The 21,743-nt window shown below is 45.0% G+C and overlaps 1 protein-coding gene across 2 annotated transcripts in view; it reads left to right on the forward strand.

Moving 5' to 3' along the window:
* Window positions 1-21,493, forward strand: part of p3h2 (prolyl 3-hydroxylase 2) — a 44,153-nt gene extending 22,660 nt beyond the window's left edge. The window contains exons 2-15 of one of the 2 annotated variants that reach the window (XM_086283217.1): window positions 10,232-10,384; window positions 10,844-11,033; window positions 13,011-13,142; window positions 14,229-14,356; window positions 16,444-16,533; window positions 16,875-16,915; window positions 17,259-17,350; window positions 17,454-17,581; window positions 17,670-17,765; window positions 17,906-18,056; window positions 19,052-19,169; window positions 19,256-19,331; window positions 19,857-19,997; window positions 20,496-21,493. In XM_086283217.1, the coding sequence (XP_086139343.1) occupies window positions 10,232-10,384; window positions 10,844-11,033; window positions 13,011-13,142; window positions 14,229-14,356; window positions 16,444-16,533; window positions 16,875-16,915; window positions 17,259-17,350; window positions 17,454-17,581; window positions 17,670-17,765; window positions 17,906-18,056; window positions 19,052-19,169; window positions 19,256-19,331; window positions 19,857-19,997; window positions 20,496-20,588 (1,629 nt within the window). In that variant the 3' untranslated portion in view covers window positions 20,589-21,493. The remainder of the gene's footprint in view (window positions 1-10,231; window positions 10,385-10,843; window positions 11,034-13,010; window positions 13,143-14,228; window positions 14,357-16,443; window positions 16,534-16,874; window positions 16,916-17,258; window positions 17,351-17,453; window positions 17,582-17,669; window positions 17,766-17,905; window positions 18,057-19,051; window positions 19,170-19,255; window positions 19,332-19,856; window positions 19,998-20,495) is intronic. The other variant, XM_086283218.1, reaches the window with a different exon arrangement.
* Window positions 21,494-21,743: the final 250 nt, after the last annotated feature.

A 21,743-nucleotide genomic window follows, 5' to 3' on the forward strand; every position in this document is an offset into this window, starting at 1 on the left:
CAAAGCATGCAAAGCATGCAACGTGTCACCTCTGGGTCATCAGCCCGACACCTCCGCGACCCCTGACCTCAGACCTGTCCAGCTCCTCGCAGCCAGGCCCATCAAATAACAGGGCCGGTAGGGGGCGAATGCCTCTGCAGAGGATGTGACCACAAACAGGAAGAGGGAGACAGGCACAGACCTGCTTGGTGAGACTTTTTTCCTTCTTTTTACGGTGACTGCAGCACAAACCTCTGAATTCCACTGCTGTGGAAAGATGCACGGACACAAACAAAGCCTCAGGTCTGACAGGTTCCCATTAAAATGTCTCATAACCATTATCATGTGATTTTACGTGTGTGTGTGTGTGTGTGTGTGTGTGTGTGTGTGTGCATGCACTGGCAGGCTTGAGCTGGATTCCAGTCCCCATGCTGGGTGTCAGGAATGTTACATTTGTGTAATGTGACAGCATCAGCAGTCGTGCTGTGTGTGAGTGCAGAGCAGCATTGCTCTGTATCTGCCTCATAACTGCTTCCACTAAAAAATGTTCATTTCCAGAAATCACAGTAAAATATTTTGGTTTCACCGTGGACAGACTGGATTCCTTCTCTTCATTTTCTTTTCTAGGCAAGGATAAATTTAGAAAACACGTGTGAAGGTATCCGACCAATGAAATCACAGCCCTTTGAACTGACTTGTTAATGCAGCGCAGAGGTCTGCTCAGCTGTACCCTCAGTTTGACATCACATGTTTTCACCCTTTTCATGGGAGCGGGAGTTCCTCTCCACATGTCCCAACACATCCTGAACGTGCGTTTGTGTCCACACTCCGCTGCAGTCCCCAGCAAATGTGTGCAAAGAGCCACGCTCAGCCCACAAAGGCTGGGGGGGGGCATTCAAACAGCCGCCAAGAGGGAAGTGGCGACATGCGGAGAAAACGTCTCGTCCCAGTGCTTCCACTGAGGATTCATGTGCTTTTCTTTGCATCATCCCATTATGTGCAGAATGTATTCGGGCTGTTAAAAACGTGCTCATGAATCAGAGTTATTGTCGCTGTCATGTGCAAGCAGGCTGTGCTGAAATCTCGCAGCGGGAGGACATAAAAGCGCGTCTGGTTTGGTTTCAGCTACATCGAGAATTTCTTCTACGTCTAATAATTGTTCCAGTCTGAGTGGATGATGCAGCTAATTTATCCTGAGCTTTTCATTCCTGAACAGCTGCTAATCGAAATTCACTCCTATGTTCATATTAGCTGACACAGATGTGGCTTGATTTATTTATTTGTTCACTTCTGTAGTTCCCCAGAGTGTCTGCGTAGTGTGGCAGTTTGCACACTTGGCTAACACGCCAAAGATTCCTGGTTGGATTCCCCGGAGACGACACACGTCTTCCTGCTGTGACGAGCCCTTTGTAAATAAGGGAGCAGCAAATAGTTTGTAGCTCACAAAACAGAGTCCGCTGCCTTTGTGGCAGATTTATAACAGAGTTATAATAAAAAGCACTTTTAAACTAACCTGGAAAAACATCCTTAATGTGATTGGTTTAAAGGAGAACAAGCGAACGCCACATCAGAAGAAACGCCAAGTGTTTCTCTCTGCGTCCAAAAGTTTGTAGTAAATATTTTATGAACTCGGCGTTTTGCCTCTTACTGCGAGCTGAACTCCCGTCTGCGTTTTCTCCCCATTCCCACCTCCTCGCTGCATCGCTCTCCAGTGATGGTGGTTTCTGCAGGAGATGCGAAACTCAGCGGGACGGTCGTGAAAGGGAAGAATTAGACACAGAGCGGTCATAGCTGGTTTGAGACGTTTTTCTTTTTGGTTTCTTGGAGCACGTCAGCTTAGAGAGACGAGGCTCCGTCTTTGACTCACGCAGGTTTTATTGTTTCTGCTTCTTTGGACATTTCTTCACCTTTCCCATGCAGTAAAAGGGTTTTTCTTTCCCCCCTGACTGAGGCTCAGAGGGTTGTGGTGTGATTTATGGGCTGTAGTCTTTTTATGACACTTTGAACAGAACCACTCCATCACTCTTTGTTTTTCTAATCCCGAGGGAAAAGGTGGGTCCATTACTCCAATCAGAGTGAAGCTGAACCAAGTCTGAACCGGCTCCTGACTCTCGGCAGCTGAGTGCATTTTTGGATGTTCCTTCTGCCGTGGTAGCTGATGCGCTCAGTTTTACAGAGACGTGGGGAAATGAGCTTAATTGCACATTCAATGGAGATTTCTATCAAACTAAAAGGACACAAGTTTGAAGGCTTCAAGTGTTTCCAAATTCCTGAATCTTCTGTTGAAATCTTCTGGTCCAGCTGTGGCTCTTGGATGCATTTCAGCCTCTCAGCAAAGGCCCCACAGAAGAAGTAGGTGGGTGTCACTGAAAGGCAGCTGGTAATCAGCAGGTTTCCATGAACTAACATATTTTCTGTTCCTCTGGGGAGTGCGGGCTGAGGGGGCAGCTGGATGCTGTCTGCAGAGGCAGTCTCTCCCACACTGACAGTTTCGCTCATTTGTTGCGCTTCTCTCGTGTAAACTCAACATTTGTCTTTATTTTAGCTTTGACACACAAACGCCACATCTGGAAATGACCTTTGACCCCTGAGCCTGATTGGCATGCAGTGTGTTTAAATGTGCCGTTTCTCAAAACATCCTCCAAAATGGAGGATTCCTCGCTCTGTGGTTATTCAGAGAGAGATAAGATGAGAGCAAACAGCTTTCAGAGGTTATTGTGACATCTCGTCTCTTTCTCACCAACTCCAAGGACGAGTTTGATCCTCGGCTGCGTCAGCCTGTTTCATTTGCAGCGCTGCATGCTGGGATTAGTCAGCTCATGTTACCCATAACCTCTGTGTGTAGGTTTCCACCTGTGTGAATGTAAAGCTTTTTTTTAAACTCTTACATACCGAACGTTTCCCCTTTAATCTTGTGGGAGAGTAAAAGCTGAAGTAAGTTCCTTGAATCCCGTGCAACATGGTAGAAGCTGCTGAGAAAGCTGGGCCGGTGGCACTTCGTTCACGGGCTCCTGTTTCTGTCAGGGTCTAAAAAAAGATCTACACAAAGCAACAGACAAGACTGTTTTCACACTTCTTGGACTGGTCAACACTTTTCCAGTTTGGGAAAGAGGCACCTATTTTTATGTGGATGAAAACCGATGGAGTGTGAGATTGCGGGATAATAACCAAATAAAGACGTTGGCTAAGCTGGCCTGTTTCTCCCTGGAAGAAGAGAGCGTGTTATTGTGTTTCAGGCAGGAGGGAATGTGAGGAAGGTGTTGGGAGGAGGGGGAAGGAGAAAGACATCATGGGTGATTTTCCACCCCGTCTGCACTGCTTCAAACATTTGCACCTAATGTTTTCTTTAACGTTTCCACACAAAGTCGGTCCTGTGTTCCCTGACGCTGCCCGGGAAGCACGATCTGACGTGGGAAAGAGTGTGATGGTTGTCCAAGGATACAGTAGCTCATGTGGTGGCGTCAGCATAGCTTACAGGGAAAGTCAGGTTGTCTTGGCGTTCCTGCAAGTCTTTCCTTGGATGTCGCTGAAGTTGGAGGGAGTGATGCTCCCCCTGCAGCCCGGTGTCGTCAGTCGCAGCCCAGACATGCCTGCAGATTCCAGCCGCCTCAGGTCAGGTTGTCTGATCCACTTGAGCTCATACATGGACTCGTTATGTTTGGATAGCTAATGAGATTCTGGATCATGAGCGCCTGTTGTACATTATGAGTTCAGACCACTGTGGTCGCTTACGCTCACCCTCCCCTCGCTCTCTAAGGACAGCCAGCAGTTTCACAACACGTGTCTGAAGCTCGCTGCTGAACAGTGGCGTTATTATCTACTGCTGTTTTGTCTTCAGTGTACAGTCTGAGGCACTTTCAGGAAGAAACACGGGACTCCTATCTTGATGGGTGGAATGAAAGAGGCTTTTTAGCAGCGGTGAGGGTTTATTTAGGAATTCCTTTGGCGTGACCTTATTAGATCAGCACATGCTGGGCCGAGGACGGGGAGGGTCAAGGACGGGCAGAAAGAGGCCACTGTGCAGATCTGTCAGCAGGAATGGACAAATGAGAGAGGAGGAGGATGGAGCAGATCAAAGCGGACCACTTTAACCATGACATCACTCAGAGGAAAAGTTCCACTGGCCCACTTTTCTTTTTTGTCTTCTCCCACAGCGTGTGCTTCATGCGTTAGCCGTGTTTCATGTGCACCTTGAGCGTCTGGCTGCTTTCCTCGCTAGCATGGAAAAACTGAGCTGGAGTCCAAATAATGTGTTGGGCTTTTTGATTATATCAGTAGAGCAAAAAAAGTCAAGCCTTGGTGTAGCTGAGATGAAGGTGCGGCTCGGTCACTCCTCCTCACACAGTAAAGACATTATGTGGCCGTGTGTCCAGCTAGCTCCTACTGAAGCAATGTTTTGTCCATCAAAGCTCCAGAGATTCAAAGACTTAAGTGTGCGAGATGGAAAGGCTAATGTGTAGGTGTAACAACATTTTCCTTGCCAATTAGAGTCGCGTGAATCAAAAGCAAGCTTTGTAATATGTTTCTGTTAAAGTTTGTGTTTTTTAAAAATGGGCTTCATTCCTGTTAATGTTGGCACGTGGTCTCAAAACGGGCACTGAAAGCGTCAAACACGAGGTCTTTTCCAGACTTCCTTCCACGCTTGAATTATCAATCAAAGCGCTCGCTGGTGACCTCTGAAGCAAAGCAGAAGGAAGCATGCGCTCGCCTCATCGGAGGCGATCATCCATTTGGACACATTTTCCCACGGTGGGTTTCTCTTGCAGGCACCGGTGTCAAGTTTTCACTCAGTATAGCTGCAGCAGCTTTCACTGGCAGTAAAAAGCCTTAAGAGTCAGCAGGTGTGTGCAGGTTTCTTCACCAGGTGAGACCAATCCCAGTCCTGTCCTCGTTTATTATTGATCTGCTAGAGCCAGCCATTGCTGAGCCATTACAACCCTGGTAAGGAGACGTATTTTGAACCATGACTGACTCGTCTCCTGCCAACTATGACGGCGTTTCATATCTGCATCTGGCAGATAAACCGAGGTACTGACATTTTCATATCCTAAAGATCTGTATAGCTCTGTGTAAATAATCATTTTGTACAATACGATAATTTTTAATCCTACAACTGTTTACAACTTGCATAGTTCCCATTTCTGTATAGCTGTATATCTCAGATTCTGTAAAGTTATTTATTTCATATTCTGTATAGTTTTTCATATTTATATCCTGTTCATATCCTGTACATAGCTTGTACTCACTACAGCCTGTACATACTTATAGTTATAGAATATTCACAACATACTTCATACCGTGTACATTATAACATACCATAATAGACCCATTTCTGTAATATACTCACATATCTATATTATTGCTAATATATATTGTAATATATCTATATCACTAAAGCACTTCTGGATGGATGCAAACTGCATTTCGTTGCCCTGTACCTGTGCATGTGCAATGACAATAAAGTTGAATTCTATTCTATTCTAATTCTATCAGGACAGATGCACACAAACTGCAGTTTCACTGAGTGGCTGAAGCATACAGAAGCGACGCCTTTCAGCCTATGGCGTTATTTTTGTGCCACTATTCTGAGCGCACGTGAACAAACTTTGCAGGTGCAAGTGTTGCATTTTGAGGAGAAATTTATTTCGAGCAAAGAAAAGCTGAATTTGAGTGAACAAAATTCATTGCTGCGTACAAAAAATGTATTTCAGTATTTGCTATTATCCACACACACACACAACAGCAGCCCCTCTCGCTCAGTTTTTGCATTTGCGCTCGCTCACAATGTGTTGCTCACGCTCTCAACATTTCTGCCCGTTCGCGCTCAACTCTTTCTCTACACCGTTATATTTGTGCCACAAAACCAAACTTTTTTTACGTGCGCTCAGAATAGTGGCAGAAAAATAACGCCGTGTTCAGCCTGCATACCCTCAAGTTTCAAAGCTGTAACATTTTGGGAGGAGTTTGTTTGAAACCTTTGCAAGAAGAAGTGGAATAGGAGAGGAGTTGTGCACTATAATCTTGAAATTGTTACTATCCTGCAGCTTTTCCTGCCCCTACTTTTGACGTAAACACTAAAATCTGTGTAACACTCTCAAAGCTCAAACTTCTTGGTATCTAGAAGCTTATAAAGACTGCTCATCTCTCAGCTGTTCAGAACTGTGCGCAGAGGAACTTGTAGCGCTGCCATGTGTGCACTGTGTCACATCATCACTGCGTCTTCAGCGCCAGCCCACACCTATCTGCATACTTTTGACTGGAAGGTGCAGCCCCAGAGGAGAAAAGCATGCAAATGCACATTTAACTTGGCACTAACACGTTCCCACATCAAGAGCACGTCTCTGAGTGGCAGGGCGGTCCAGCAGCTCGTACACAGGTTGCTCTTTTCAAGGCTGGACACACTGACTGGTGCTTATTCATCTCTACAGGTGCGGCTTTGAAATTCACGAGGGAGGAGAAAGTCAGCACAGTTTACATCTTGTACATCATAAGATTTGCTTTCTGTGGCAGAAACTGAGTTTTAAATGCACAGGAAAAATATTCCTGCTGTGTTGTTTTGGAGAGAGTGAAAGCTGAACTCTGTTCACTGTGACTGACAGTGCAGTTTTCTAACAATCAAATGAATACGTGTAATATGGCTAACTCATTTAAAATCCGTCAGTTTTCACAGTTGCAATCGTTTGTTTGACAGGAAAAGAAACTACCATCAGAAAGTCTGCCTGTAACATTTGCCTGTAATGTCTCTGGTTTAAGATAAGATAACCTTTATTAGTCCCACGTGTGGGAAATGTGTTGTTTCATGCACGAGTGAGGACGACACTGCAATTCAATTCAGCTTTATTTATACAGCCCCAAATCACAACAGTCACCTCAATGTGCTTTATACTGTAAGGTCGACCCTACAATAATACATACAGGGAAAATCCCAACAATCATATGACCCCCTGTGAGCAAGCACTGTGGCGACAGTGGGAAGGAAAAACTGCCTTTTAACAGGAAGAAACCTCCGTCAGAACCAGGCTCCGGGAGGGGCGGGGCCATCTGCTGCAGTCAGGTGCTTGATTTGCACGGTCAGCAAAAAATGAATTGTTTCAGCATTTAGTCTGAGTGTAGTCAGAAGTGATACCAACGATGCAATATTTGCACCACATGCAGAAATATTGCTGCTAATAAAACATCAGTTGGCTTTACCTACATATGACTGTCTTTATGCCGAACGTTCGGCCGAATAGCGTGATGGAAATCCCACAGCCGTGATTGATTCGGGCTCCGTCATGCTGAGGGAGTGTTTGATATATGAACATGTGTTTTCAATGCAGAAGCTTCCAGCTTGGACTCACTTGGGGGTTTCGCAGTTTGAGTCAGTACACCGACTCTCAGAAATACTTTGTTTTATCTCTCCATAAAATGGTAGCGAGCATCTCAGACTGATGACCTCCGGCACTATTAAACTTTGCTATTTGCTAATGAACAGTATATTTAGTCCTGAGTGTGCAGGGGTCCTCGCACTGTGTGCTGTGTCTGATTGGCTGGAATGATTCCTGCCTTGGTAAAGCAGGCCCTGAGCCCTGAGCCATGTCGTCCCTGTGAATGTATGTTAGCAGCTGGGGAGAGAATAGGTGGCTGTACTGTGTACCAAGCTGCTGTGACCTGCTGGTACTGTGCACAAAGCAGATGATCAGAGCTGACAACAGTGTCTTAAAGGAGAATGTTGTATCTCGAACGCAGCAGCGTGTGCTGTGCCATCAGCTCCTCCCTCTGGTCCACTTCAGACCGTGCACTCCAGCGAAGGTTGCATTACTCGTCATCGTGCATGTATGTGCACGTCGTGGTTGTGTAAATTTGATGTTTCCGTTTCTTCCTGTGTGGTTTTCAAAAGCTTTCAAACCTTTTATGTTACGCTGAGTTAAAATGTGGAGTTCCCAGTGTTTGCAGCAGGAGTGGGCTGGTAGCCAAACTCGTGCCACAAAGATCATCCATGCTTTTTTAAAATAAGAAGCTGATCTTGATCTTCAGAACACACGTTCTCATCTACTTATCAACCATCTGATCTTATTCCTTATCTTAAACCTCTGAACTTCATCAGGAACGTGTCGAAGACACCTCGGTCTTATCGTAGTTGTGTTCGTGTCTTCAGTCCAGGAATGCTGCTTCACTCTCAGGACTAACCCAGCATGTCCAGCTGGCCGTCAGACAGACGGGGAGGGATTCTTCAAAAAGAAATTCATTATTTGTGGCTCTGCTTCTTCCATCAGAGCAGGCCACTGCAGCTTTCATGATGTACACTTCTTGGAAGATTTTATCCCCCACAGAAAACACAAAGACGTCTCTGTTTGTCTATCTTCAGCATGTGAGTTTGTGCATTAAGGTCCCTGCAGGAAAGGATATCCGTGCATACATGTGGACTTTCCCGAACTTTATCTAATAAAGAACAAAGGAGCACAAAGCGAGACCTTTACTGTAACAAATGCCTTTTTACTGGCAAACATGAATCGGTGCCTGGTGGCCAAATGAGGGGTTGGCGTGTGTGGAGTTCTGTTTTTGTCAGTCCGACATACTCGACTGGAGAGAGGTTAGCTTGTGAAATGCTGGGGTCTGCTTTAAATTTGCACCTGTTGGCGACATGATGGATTGAGACAATTAGCGTCAGATGGCTCTGCTGCTGAGCAGCCTTCCAGGGGATACGCAGCCGACATCGTCTCCAACCTTGTCAACTTTCACCTTTCTGTGTTTTGTTCTCTTGTAATCGTTCTGCTCTCTACTCGGCTGCTTCTGCCTACAGTTCGGTCACTGTCGAGCACTTCATTTGAATTTCGAAGCTCTTTATCGCTCAGTTTTGGCTTTGTTGGTAGCGTGTTTATAGCCATCCAACAGAACGGCAGATTAAAACCTGCAGGCACTTATCATGTTTGAGTTCAAACAGAGTGACATCCAGTGAACCAGATCCAATGCAGGCTGGTGTTTAGAGCCCTTTTGTTTATTGACTGTATACAGAGTTGGCTGCAGAGAGAAATGTGTCCGTGTTGAGGCTTGAACGCGATGACTATCTAATCTGAAAGGCACCAGGCGCGTCCTGATAGCCGACTTTTAAAACCGTGTGGGTCGTTTTAGAGATGAAAAGGGCAAACGTTGGAATTCAAATTGCTCAAGATGCCCTTAATCTTCCCCCTGATCCGTTTGTTTGGTTTGTTGCTGTTCGGTTGAGGCCGGAGCCAGCAGCGGTGTTTTGTAAAGGTTACATCTAAAAAAAGCAGCTTAATATATGCTGAGCCCAGCGTGGCTTCAACCAGCCCCACCGTCGCAGAGGGATGGACTTGGTTTGTAACAGTAACCAAGTGCTGCCTTAGTACTGAGCGGCCCAAAGTGTTCAATCCCCCACATCATTACACCAGCAGGAGTTATTGATACAGGGATCCAGGTTTTCACATCGTTTACATCAAATCCTCAGCCCACCGAGAGCCAGCAGACCGGCAGCGAGTTTCCTCTCTTCTCCAATCTGGTACCGAGTTTCCTGTTGTTGGCTCAGCACTCGGTGGGCTCTGTGGCTGCTTCAGGATTCAGTGTGGTGTGTGTTCACAGATGCTCTTCTATATTCGTTGGTTGATTCCTTCCTATCAGCTTGATTGTTGTTTGGTCAGCAGCTTCTGAAATACTCTTATTAGCCTGTCGGGCAATAAAGTCTCTCTCTTTCCTATTTTGTGCTTGCTTTGAACTTCAGCAGGCGATGGAGAACTAGAGGTAAAAAGCATCAGTGATCACGCCCAAATGTTCGTCTCGTTGAATGTCTAAACCTCTCGTTGTTTGGCTTTATGGGCAGCAGTTGTTCAGGTGCAGCGTTGCTGCTTCAGCTCCTGCACATGCTGAGCGTGTGCTTGACCCCCCGTGTTGCTGCTTTATGGCAGACGAGCACCTTGGATGCATTTGAGTTTGAGTGAGGAAGAAACACTGTACAAATGATTATTTTATGAGTTCAAAAATCGATGCCAAACATTTTAGGAAAGTAATCTGTTTCTTCGGGCAGATGCTTCAGAAGAACGGCTGCAGATTCTTTCCAGGTATAGCACGTCAGCTTATGGATAACAGAGAGCTGTCCATCTGTTTAATGCTGCAAACATGAAGATAAATTTATTGTCTGAATTCTACTGTAGTTTGCTCCAAAAATGCCCGTCACAAACTTTAAGTTCTTAATTCTGCTGACACGACTATTTCAATAACCCCTTTTTCTTTCTGTCTATGCTCTTTTTATTTCCAGTTGCAGCGGCCCGACAAGGCTGCAGAGGCGGCTCACACCTACTTCCAGGCCAATCCAGAGCATGTGGAGATGGGCCGGGACCTGGAGCAGTACAAAAACCTGCAGGGCGTCGAGGAAACTCACTTTGTGGACCGAGAAGCCCGGCCTCACCAGGCAAGACACAAAACCTTAATCTGTCAGACATTTCAGTTTATTTGGGTTTCATGTCCTGATGCATCTTCATAAACCACGTGTACTGAATTTAATACAAAAAGCATTTCTGCCCGAGGTTTCACTTTTCCTACTTTGCTTCTTTCCAAAAGTTGGAAACCATGGGAAGCGGCGCTTCCTGTTTGAAGGGGCTTTGTGTTAATGGTGCTTGCAGTTTAATGACTGGAAACATCTCAGTGGCAGCTGTGGTGAAGCTGCCTCTGAGTGTCTCACTGAGTGAAACTTGTGCTTCAGTTCAAAGTTTTAACTGTGGATGAGTCCCAAGTGTTTCTGCTGAAGCATGTGCTGCCCCGGCAGCGGCAGAACGTGACGTTCACCAGCTGTCATCATTATGGGAATCATATTGCTCTGCGACTATATGGCTGAAATCGTTTTTGTCTTGGTTATCGCCTCCTGTCGCAGCGCTCCTTCACAGCGGCAGTGCAGTTGTACGATAAAGGCGACTACGAAGGAGCGACTGCTCTCTTTGAGGAAGCGTTGGTGGAATACTACAAGGCAGACGTGGACTGTCGGGCGCTGTGCCAAGGCCCGCAGAAGTTTGAGGGCCAAGATCACCTCCGATACCGCTACAGCCTCCATGAAGTCGTATCAGGTAAGAAATCAGGCGCTCTGTCGAGGAGGCGTCTGGGTTCCAGTCTGCCCTTTGACCTTTGCTTTGCTCTCCCGCTTTTCACTGCAGTAAGCAAACAAAAGAAAGCAGTTGAGATCCAGAACCGAGGTCACGTCTTCTCTCACGTGTCCCGCGCAAAGTCAAAAGCTATGGCACGTCTGTCTGCACCAGTCAGAGTCGAGTTTGAGCTGCATGTTTAAGAGTCCCAATAAATCCCAGTTTAGTTGAGTCTGTTCAGAATTATTAGCAGAGCTGTGCGGTTAGCTCTGGGAGGCAGTCGACATGCTTCATAACCATGTTTGGCAGAAACGGCCTGAACCCAGGCCAGCTCTCTCTCCCGTCACCTCATTCCACTGCTGCGATCGTTGTTCTTGGCGTCTTTGCTTAAAGGAGCATTAGTTACTACATGCCTGGGCTCATTAACTAAAATTGTAGTGACATCCATGCAATTATTGGATGTGTTTTGGTTTTTATTCATTCAGAATATGAAGGTTTCTGTAGCTGAGACTCGAGGTGTGACAGATAAAAGGAAACGTGTTGTGAAGCTGACTTTTAGGAGCTTTTATTCTTGTACCTGAACACACCACGAGATAAGCTTTTTTAAACGGTTCAGTGTTTTTCCCGTCGACAGTTTTGGGGGATTTTAACCACAAAAATGAAAGTTAGTGTAATTTACACAACTTTATCTCCCTAATGGCGTCTCTCAGTTCAACTCCAAAGGTCACTGGCAGCCTGGCGTCCATCACACTGACAGCTGGCGAAAGGTTAACCGCATAGCTTCATCACAAAATATTGTTCAAACGTTTTTAATGAGCTGGATAAATAACAGGCATTTATCTCATGCTTCACATACTGCTGTCAGTTTGTGTTGTTTCTGTAGACCTTAATGATCTTGTTGAACCAGATCACAGTTATAATTTTAGTATTATTATATTACACTGTGACTGGGCAGGGTGTTATTATCATTATTATTATTGTAAGAGTTTTTGAGTTTGAGCAGTAGCTGCAGGTTAGTCGTATCCAGGATGCATAAACGCTGAGAGGCTTTGTTTTACTTACAGTTGGAGGCTCATTTTCCACAGCGCTGCCACGGCACAGGCTGCGATCGTCATAATGCGCAACATGACTCGCATATACGGGAGTTTTAAAGGATTACTTTCTCCTTCACTGACCAGAAAGTCAAATCCCTTTGCATGATTCAGATCCGACCTTTGCTCCTGCGAGAGAGTAAGGAAAGCGCTGCTGCAGCTGCTCAGACATCGCCTCAGTATACTTGCACATAAACGATGAGCACACGTCCTCATAAAGCACGCTCATCGAGCTCTGCTGGCTCTCCTCTCAGGGATCAACATGAGGAAATCATGTGCTGAGCCTTGTTTTTTGAATTTCCATTAATGTTTCATTCTACAAAGATCTGCCAAGACTGGAAACTGCGAGAACCTTTTTCATTTATTCATCAACGTTTTTATCCAGTTATTTTCCAAATTTGGACTCAGAAAGTTCTCAGATGTTCTGTGTTTTAGATTAGACTTTACTGGGACTCGTCAGTGTTTTGATGCCCTGAGATGAGCTCGGGCTCTTTTCCATTAGACCAGCTGAAAGTCGGCCTTTAATGTGCGTAAATCCCAGATCTGGTCTCATACCATCTGTATGAGTTGCAGTAACTATAACATGAAGTTTGTTATGTGTGTATGTTGGAGTGCATTTATGGCGTGTCTGTGCACTTTGAACACAGGACATCCTGTAACAGGATCCCTCCTGCGGCTTCTTTCAGGCCTATTGTCAAACATCTTTTCAGTTTCTGGAACTATGAACATATAAAGCAACAACATGAGAGTTCGTTCTCTGCACGACCCCGTGGTTACCTGCCTGGAAGAGTCACGTCCTCGTCTCACAGCAGAAGGAATTTATGCTAAACTCAAATCAAAGACCAGCTCTGAGATCTTTCGTTGTTTGCAGATCACTTCACTCAGGTGCTGCACTGCGAGCACGAGTGTGTCAGAGACCTCGCCACTCGACCCGGCCGCCTCTCACCTATGGAGAACTACCTGCCTCTGCACTACGATTACCTTCAGTTTGCCTACTTCAAAGGTAGGTTGTTCTTTAGTGTAAAAAATGGTGACTGCACAATACTTTCAGACACTGTCTGTGTGAAGCTCAGTCTGACTGCACAATTATGAAGATGGATCCACCCATGAGTCCAACGCCCACACAAACACAGACATGTGTGTACACGAAGGCCCCACGACCACAAAGAGCTGCAGACGAGTGGATCGGCACGCCGGTCGAGTCTCACCTTGTATCACGAGCATCAACGGCGTGGCTGAACCTGATGCTGGTGCTCTGTGGTGCGCGCGAGTGTGAAAACATCTAAACGAGGGAGTGAAGAGTTCAGCACAGAAGTGTTGGCACGGCAACAACGCGTAGACGGGAAAAGATGGCGCTGAGGAGTTGTGACATCACTGATTATCGTGATGACCTGTAAACATGTGGCTCCAATAAGGAATCGTGGATCAGTGGGTCTGAGTGTGGGTGTGATAATAATGGGAATGACTCAAAAATCAGACTTAAAAAATTTGAACTTTTGTCTGACATTGTTTTCTCGATAAAAAGTTCATGCGCGGAGCGCTCACGCTAACATCCTGTTAAAGGTTGGAAGTTTAAGGCAGGTGCTTGTTGCCTGCGAGGCAGGAACGTCGCTGCCTGTGACCTCCTGCTGTTTCACTCCTCAGCACCAGCAGGACTCATACCGTTGCAGCTTTTTCCTAAACACGTCAGTGGCATTTTCTCAAAGCTCCACACTCTGACGCCTGGGAGGAGATAATAAACTGCAGCAGAGGTAGGAGAGCTTTGGTTAACCTTCAGCCTCTCGTCAGGAGTGCGTTTGTGCTCGCAGACGTCTCAGGAAGCGCTCGGTGACGGGCGCTGGTCTCCTTCTGTTGTAGCAACCTGAGCCTGTGTGTGCGCTGTCTCCACTACGTCAACCTTTGGCTTTGTTTGTAATGAGAGTTTTGGAACGTCAGCTGTGACACATGGGTCTCATATACTCACATACTCCAGTCCTTTCACAAAACACTCGGTACACACTTTGCACATGTGTGACATGCATGATACAGTCTACTCCTGTGGAAACTCCAAGATAAAACTCCTTCATTTGCTTTGTGTGTCTCTCTGCAGCGGGCAGGCTGGAGGAGGCGCTGCAGTGCGCCCTCACCTACCTTTTGTTCCACGAGGGAGAGGAGTTCATGAAGGAAAACGCCGATTACTACAGAGAGGAGCTGGGACATGATGCTGAGCCACGAGAGGTAAGGAGCTGATGTGTTTGGACGTGAAGACACCAGATGAATTTAGTGAATGGGCCTCTAAATTAAACTTCATAAGAAGAGCAACGTGTCGAGTGTGTTTAGTGTCTGTGCCCGGCTACGTTACTGCTCGAGTATGCAGGATGTTGCATGAGAGAGCTGCGATCATTTGTTTTGGCCTCTGTTTGTTTGAGTTCGTATGTAAAGATGGAAGTTTTACCGATGAAAGTAAAAATGCAAATAAAACACCAACAAGTCATTTGAGAAGATTTCACTGAAGCGACTGGAAGGCAGGTGGCGTGGACACAAAGTTCGAGTCTCAGTGACCTCTGACCTCAAGGTCAGAGGTGATGTTTCCTGAAAATCTTGTGAATGCGATAACTGGGGAACAAGGTGATGTAGGATTTTGAAATTCATCCCATATGTGCATCACTAGGAGAATGAGGGGTAGCACTGATCGCCGCCGGTACTTCTTAATTATCTGCAGACGTGATTCTGCTTGTTCTTTTCCCTCTTTTCAAAGACTCAAAGCTGGACGGTGTAATCAGGTTAATCGAGGCGCTCCGGGCTTTATGCGGTTTCTTTTAAGTTATGAGAACAAACTCTTTCAAACACCTTTCTGCGCTGAGAGGAATGAGGCTGAGGTAACTGGCAAGTGCGTCAAAGAAACAGTAAAGATTAAATAAAGGCTAAAGATTCCACTTGAGATGGATGTGCAGTAATGTAACAGGAGTGTTGGCGTGAGACGTCCGGGACTGGAGAGGAAAAGTGTGGATTTAAGGAAACCCGAGGAGACGAGAGGCAGCGGCCCTCCTGCTGTATGTCTTGGATGAAGCAGCTACTTGCCACTTGGCAGCTGCTGCCTCTTCAAGTTTGCTTTTCACTCGTGTACGTTTTCCATCCAGCTGGCAGCACTCAGCACATTTCACTCTATCGACATGCAATGTTTACGGCAACATAGTTTCCCCTGCCATCTTTTTTATTGTTATTCTGAGTAACTAAAGGCTAAATGTCTGCAAGCTAGTGAAAATGAAATCTGCAGAGGCTGACTACTGCTCATCAGCTACTTGTGCGCTGAGCGTTTGTTCTTCCTAAACTCTGATCAGCTGCTTTAAGAGGGAAACGCTGCCTCAGTCCAGCTCCAAGTAAACAGCTTTTCTCCTAAAGCCTGTTATTCATTAGAGACACTGAGTGTGTGTGTGTGTGTGTGTGTGTGTGTGTGTGTGTGTGTGTGTGTGTGTGTGTGTGTGTGTGTGTGTGTGTGTGTGTGTGTGTGTGTGTGTGTGTATTGTCTTTCCATCCCCATCCGTTTACAGAAGAGTCACTGGGCCGCAGACTCTCTTCTTCTGCGTCCTCTCCCTCTTTTGGGGAGAGTTCGTTTACAGAGTCCGGGGTCCCGTGCCACGTCCGACCGCCTCCCCGCTGATGAGTCTGGCTTCTTAGGCACTCGGGAGGAGGAAAAAATCACAGAAGTGTGTGAGACACTGTGGGAGCTTTAGATCTTATACAATCCACCTCAATGCAGAGCAGCTCTCTGTGTTACTGCAATATTATTCTTTTTTTACCCTGAGGAGGGAAAGTTTCCCTCTGAGAAAATGAGCACATCACAACCATTAGCCCTGGCACTGAAGCGCAGAGAGCCAAAGGAAACACGGTCTCATTCTCATTTCCTTCATACGGACAAGAGGAATACCCTGTGACTTTTAGAGCTTGGAGAAATTATGGACAGACCTCTGAGTTATCTAGGACTCGTATTAAAATATGAATAATTTTGTCTGAAGGTGTTTTATGCACGAGAGATCAAAATAAAACCGTTATTTATAACATAGAAATAAATCAAATGTTTAAAGTGAGACATGTTTACTGTTTGCTGCCATCTGATGCCGTTGTTGTGTCTCTGCAGTCGAGGGTTGGAAAAGTAAGTGGAACTAAAACAGAAACAATTTGCAACTAATTAGTTTGGTTGTTATCAGGTGAGTCGACAGCAGGGTTTTAACCTCAGAGAGGTGGAGTTTGTCAGAGAGCAGAAAAACAATGCAGATGACATTTTCCTTTACTCTGTTCACCATAAATCCTTTTTTGTTCAACAGAAAGCTGCATGGTACCTGAGGAGGCACAAACAGGAACTAAAGCTCCTTCTGATTGGCAGCAAAATCATGGGTGCAGAATTCACAGAAGGGGTAAGTTATGCTATTAAACCCTGGAGCAGCCTTTGAGCGCTTAATAACAAACCGACGTTCTTTAATTTTGTTTTCCCCCAAAAATGAAGGAGATTTAGTTTGTAATTTAACGAGCAGTTGTTGGTAAGTGAGTCCGTATGTTTGTGATGCAGAGCAGATCTCCTGCAGAGTGTGTAGCAGCCTTAATGCGCCCCTGCTGCTGCTGGCTCATTCAAAGCAGGGGTAACAGGTGTCTGGCATGGCTGCTGCACGTCTATCTGCTCAGCTAACAGCGCCACCTGCTGGCCATGCCGCCACACGTAACAATACATGCACATTTACAGTTTCTCTTTTTCTTTCAGAACTACTGGAGGAGCACAGGTGGAAGAGATGACTCAAACAGGTGAAACACTGTAAACAACGTGATGTGTATTCATCCTTTTGTTTATATTATATTTGTCTGGTAATGAAAAGACTGCCTTCAGTTCACAAATCCAAAGTTTCTAGATTAAAGGCATGTGCTGGTTCGCCCTCGCCACGCTCGCTCAGCTTTATAGACGGACGTTTTTAAATCTGTGTGTCAAACCTTCAAAGGGCACGCTGGTTTGTTCCAGCTCCAGGCAGGTGGAGATGTCTACGAAGCTAAACACAGTTCCAGTATTTGTGTTGTGAGCTTTAAATTCAGAAAATGTTCGTACTGCTGTTCCTGAGTGGGTATCTTCACACCAGGTTCTCTCCACATTCAGCGTTCCCTCAGGCACCGATGGCTGGATGGAGTATGTTCCCATCTCGCATAAGAAAAATGTCACCGTCACGTCTCCGCAGAGTCTCAAGGAAGGTAAAGTTTGGTGCTAACACAGCAGAATGAGGAGCTAAAAGGATGAAGACCACCACTGGCTGAGATAACAGTCTGCATTCTTCCCATGCTGTGATCTGGGCAGGGGGCCCCTTGTTGTACGAGGGCGTGCAGCTGGTGCAGAACTCGGCGGCTTTGAACGGGACCCAGCGGGTGCTGCTGGATCATGTTTTATCTGAGGAAGAGTGTGCAGAGCTCAGACAGCTGGCACATGTAAGGACAGTTTTACAGATCGTGCATTTGTTTCTGTCTCAGTGTGTGAAACTGTATTTAAAGTGGTTTTTGTATTCTTGTCCTAAAGACTGTCACGATGGCAGGAGACGGTTACAAAGGCAGGATGTCCCCTCACACTCCCAATGAGAAGTTCGAAGGAGCCAGTGTGCTTAAAACCCTGCAGGTAAACACTGGTCACTAAACAAACAAGTCTCTAATTTCCAGTCTGGTTATGAATGTTAGGACAAGCTTCATAAACTGTAAACAGGACTGTTAGGTTACCTTCACTCTGATGGCGTTTACAATTTCCCTCTCTCCTCCCAGCACGGCTTTGAGGGCAGAGTGCCAATGAGAAGTGCTCGCCTCTTCTACGAAACCAGCGAGCGGGCGAGACGAATCATCGAGTCGTATTTCGTGCTAAACTCCACGTTGCACTTCTCCTACACACACCTGGTGTGCCGGACAGCCATCAAAGGTCTTCAGCTGATGCCAAAACCAGTGTTTAGTAAAGGAAATAAAATGCTGCCTTTCACACCAATGATTTCAAATCCGGTCGTTAAGTGATGACGTGACGAATCCTACTTCCGGGTCTAAAGTAGTCTGTGTTTAATATGGCTTTTGTGTTGTTAACATGTTTAATGTTTTGTATTTTCTTCTATTTGATCTCAAAAAGCTCCTAAAACAGTCAGTGATCACTGTTGACCTCCCTCGGCTTTTATTACCGCTAATCATTTATTTAAGCTCAGTTTTTAAAACCTTAGGATGTAACTACAGCCCAGCCCATGCAGCAGTATATGAATGACTAACCTCGTGTTGTGGATGGATTATCTCAGTTGTTCTCCTGGCTGAAGTTTGGTCCTTTTACAGCATCCTGCCATGCGATTACATTTGTTCCTGACCACCGAGAACACTCACGTTAACTTTTATCCAGTGGAAAAAGTTAGCTTGTTTATATTATGCTAACATAGCTGTGTCGCTAGCGGTCACGTAGCACATCATTATATACCAGCTAGCCAAACTTCAGTAACCCTACAAACGTCACTGCTGTTTAGTTTTCTGTCTTCATTTATGCTGGAAGTGATAGCAGAGCTGTACGTTTTAATTTGTTTCCAAAACCCCGCAGTCAGGACATGCTATATTGTATTTAGATAGAAGCTAGCGAGCTAACTCCCTGCTAACTTCTAACTCCGTTAAATGTCATAAATTCCGTTTTCATGGATGCCTGGATGTTAAACTCAATTGTTACACCTGGTAGAGCAGAACGCTGATCATTTTATTAAAGATGAAAGACTTTAGACAGTTTTTCAACTCTCAGTAATGCCACAGTGATCGTTTGATATATGGACCTGCAGCGGAGTTTAGGCCCAGACACGGCTAGTGACGTCAGACTTTACGACCGGATATCCAGGAAGATGGATGGTTGTTGCGTTTACCGTCACATGAAAAGCAGTGTTGTCATTTTTCCCTTAGGTCAGCAAGATCACAGGAATGACCTGAGCCATCCCATCCATGCTGACAACTGCTTGTTGGACCCTGATGCCAATGAGTGCTGGAAGGAACCTCCAGCTTACACATACAGAGACTACAGGTACGAGGTTTATCCAGACTAAAGTGTTTGTGAGGTTTGTTTTATACTGTGAGACGTTCCTGTTTCAATGTCCTTCTTTGTTTCAGTGCACTGTTATATCTAAATGCCGACTTTGAAGGAGGGGAGTTCATATTTACAGAAATGGATGCCAAAACCGTCACGGTGAGAAGTTTGCCCAGCAAAGATGATTTCATAGCTTTTATTTGTTTTGCTTCCAAACACGTTTACTTGTAAGTTCGTGTTAAATGTTCTTGAGCAGTAGTTCTTCAGGCTGCTTTATCACTAGTTTTCAGAGGAATGTTTTTTTGTTTAAGCCATTTAACACATTAATCATTCAAAGACAACCTGGCAAGGGACTCATTTTAAATTGAAACCAGCCAAAGGACACATTGTTGCCCTTTTTTTTCCAGCTGAGTCTAAAATGCTAACATAGTCTGACAAGCATGAGTATTTTTGCACCAACAAGGTGTTTCACAGAGTTGATGGCTGGAAAGCTGGAATATCCCAGCATGGTGTGCAGGATCTGGACCGTTGGAAACCCAAAAACTCATGAACATAATATTTACTTTAAAATCCTAATAATGTGTGAAGTTGATGATTTTTAAGTGTCACTGTTTATCTTCAGCTTTGTGCTCACATCACAAGATCATCGTAGCCTCACATCTGTCCTTCTGTCGTCCCCTTCAGGCATCAGTGAAACCAAAGTGTGGCAGAATGGTAGGTTTCTCATCAGGAGGGGAAAATCCACACGGCGTGAAGGCCGTTACGAGTGGACAGAGGTGTGCTGTGGCTCTCTGGTTCACCCTGAACCCACTCTACAGAGAACTGGTAAAACGTAGCTTCTTTGTCTACATCTGCTGGTGGAGTGTCTAGTTACCGTCTTTGCAGAATAAACTGAGAGAAGTAACTGGTTACACTGTAACAGTGTCACATTGTTACTCAGTTGGTAGAATAAAAACTACCTTAGTTTCTAATGGAGGACGCTGTCAGAGGATTCAGTGCTGGACACTTTGTTTCGTGCACTTTGTTGTCGTTCTATCAAGAAAAGGTTCAGGTGTTCTGTCGATATGTCAGGACCTCTTAAGAGGCAGGAGTCATGTGCCAGTGATCACTGTGTACTTAATTACATGCTGCTGTATTAAAGTCTCAACAGTAGAACAACTTATTATGAAAAGTAATCCTGTGTGATACTGGTTATACGGGTAGAAATCACTGGGACCGTTTGGAAAGGAAGAATGTTTTAACCAAAAATGTACAAACACAAAAAAATCTCACCGAATTTGTGCTGTTTAATAAATGTGTTGGACAAACTGTTTCCTGCTACAGGAGCGACTGCAGGCGGACGAGGTGGTCCAGGCCCTGGACACGCAGCATGTGTTCGGTCAAGGTCTCAACATCAACCCCAAAGATGAGTTGTAGAAACGTCAGAATGGCGCCACCTTCTTCAGTCAAACACTTGTATATGTTATTTATTGAATGACCTCTGGATCAGAACATTTCTATTTTTCTACTGTTTTGGAAGTGCAAGGTCAATGTCGTTTTGTGTTATTTTGATTTTTCCTCCTGCTTCTCGTTCAACCTTGAGTTTACATTTTGGTTCTTGGGCGTTCGATCCAATCACAGCCTCCGTGTATTTGGAGCGACACGATGTCGTCAGCTTGTATCTGTAATCTCACTCAACTGTGAAGTTTCACTGCTTTTGTCAACAGACTTAAACACCAACATTTTCACTGTATGTTCATATATTAACTTGTGTCTTCACAAATGGTACAGGCAAGTATGATATTAAGCACATTATCCCTTTTTATTAGTTTGTATTTCTATGACTGTAATATATTTTTAAATATGCGGTGCACTGTTGTTTTCTCAGTCTAAAATGAGACTCATCTGAATAATTTGTGTCTTGTTGAATATTTAAGTGAAACGGGAAACATCTTTAGTCAGTTTAGTTCATTAGTTGTAATAAATCACTGCACAACACTGCCTAAGATGCTCACTGACACGAGGACAGAGTGTGTTTGGTTTTTCATTGTGTTTGTCTTGTAATGACAGCTGCTGGCTACATTTAATATAAGAAACTTTTTTTCATAAAAGATGCCAATTATTCCTGTTTCAAGGAATACGTGTTGAATAACGGTCTTTTATTACTTTGTGTGGTTGGTCCAGAACGGTCGAGTCGTGCACTGGAGATCAGGTGGAGAAGAAAAATAAATAAGAGTAACTTGGCTTTTCTACGTGGGTTCAAAATGTTTTACTGTTTAATTCTGAAATGCTGAAGAACACATGTATGTGTACATGCCTATAAAGTAAAAATATTTCACGTGTTTTGTGTCCCTATTGTTTTGTGTGTAATTACGTATAGCAACTAACAATACTATTTATCAGAAAACGTATTTATGTAACCAAACTCTCAGAGAAAAGACAGACGATAGGAAAAAGGTCATTTTTATTCAGGATTACATCACAGCACTTTGTCAGGAGCTCCGCCCATACTCACAACTTGTGCAAGCATTTACTCAAACCATGCCACACCTGTATTTCCTGTTATTCAGTTATTTACAGAGGAGAGGTCAC

The sequence above is a fragment of the Aulonocara sp. 'chitande type north' Nkhata Bay genome, linkage group LG23, assembly GCF_057382095.1.
Source record: "Aulonocara sp. 'chitande type north' Nkhata Bay isolate Kocher_YH1m ecotype deep benthic linkage group LG23, A_spYH_male_GT1.1, whole genome shotgun sequence".
Lineage (NCBI taxonomy): Eukaryota > Metazoa > Chordata > Actinopteri > Cichliformes > Cichlidae > Aulonocara > Aulonocara sp. 'chitande type north' Nkhata Bay.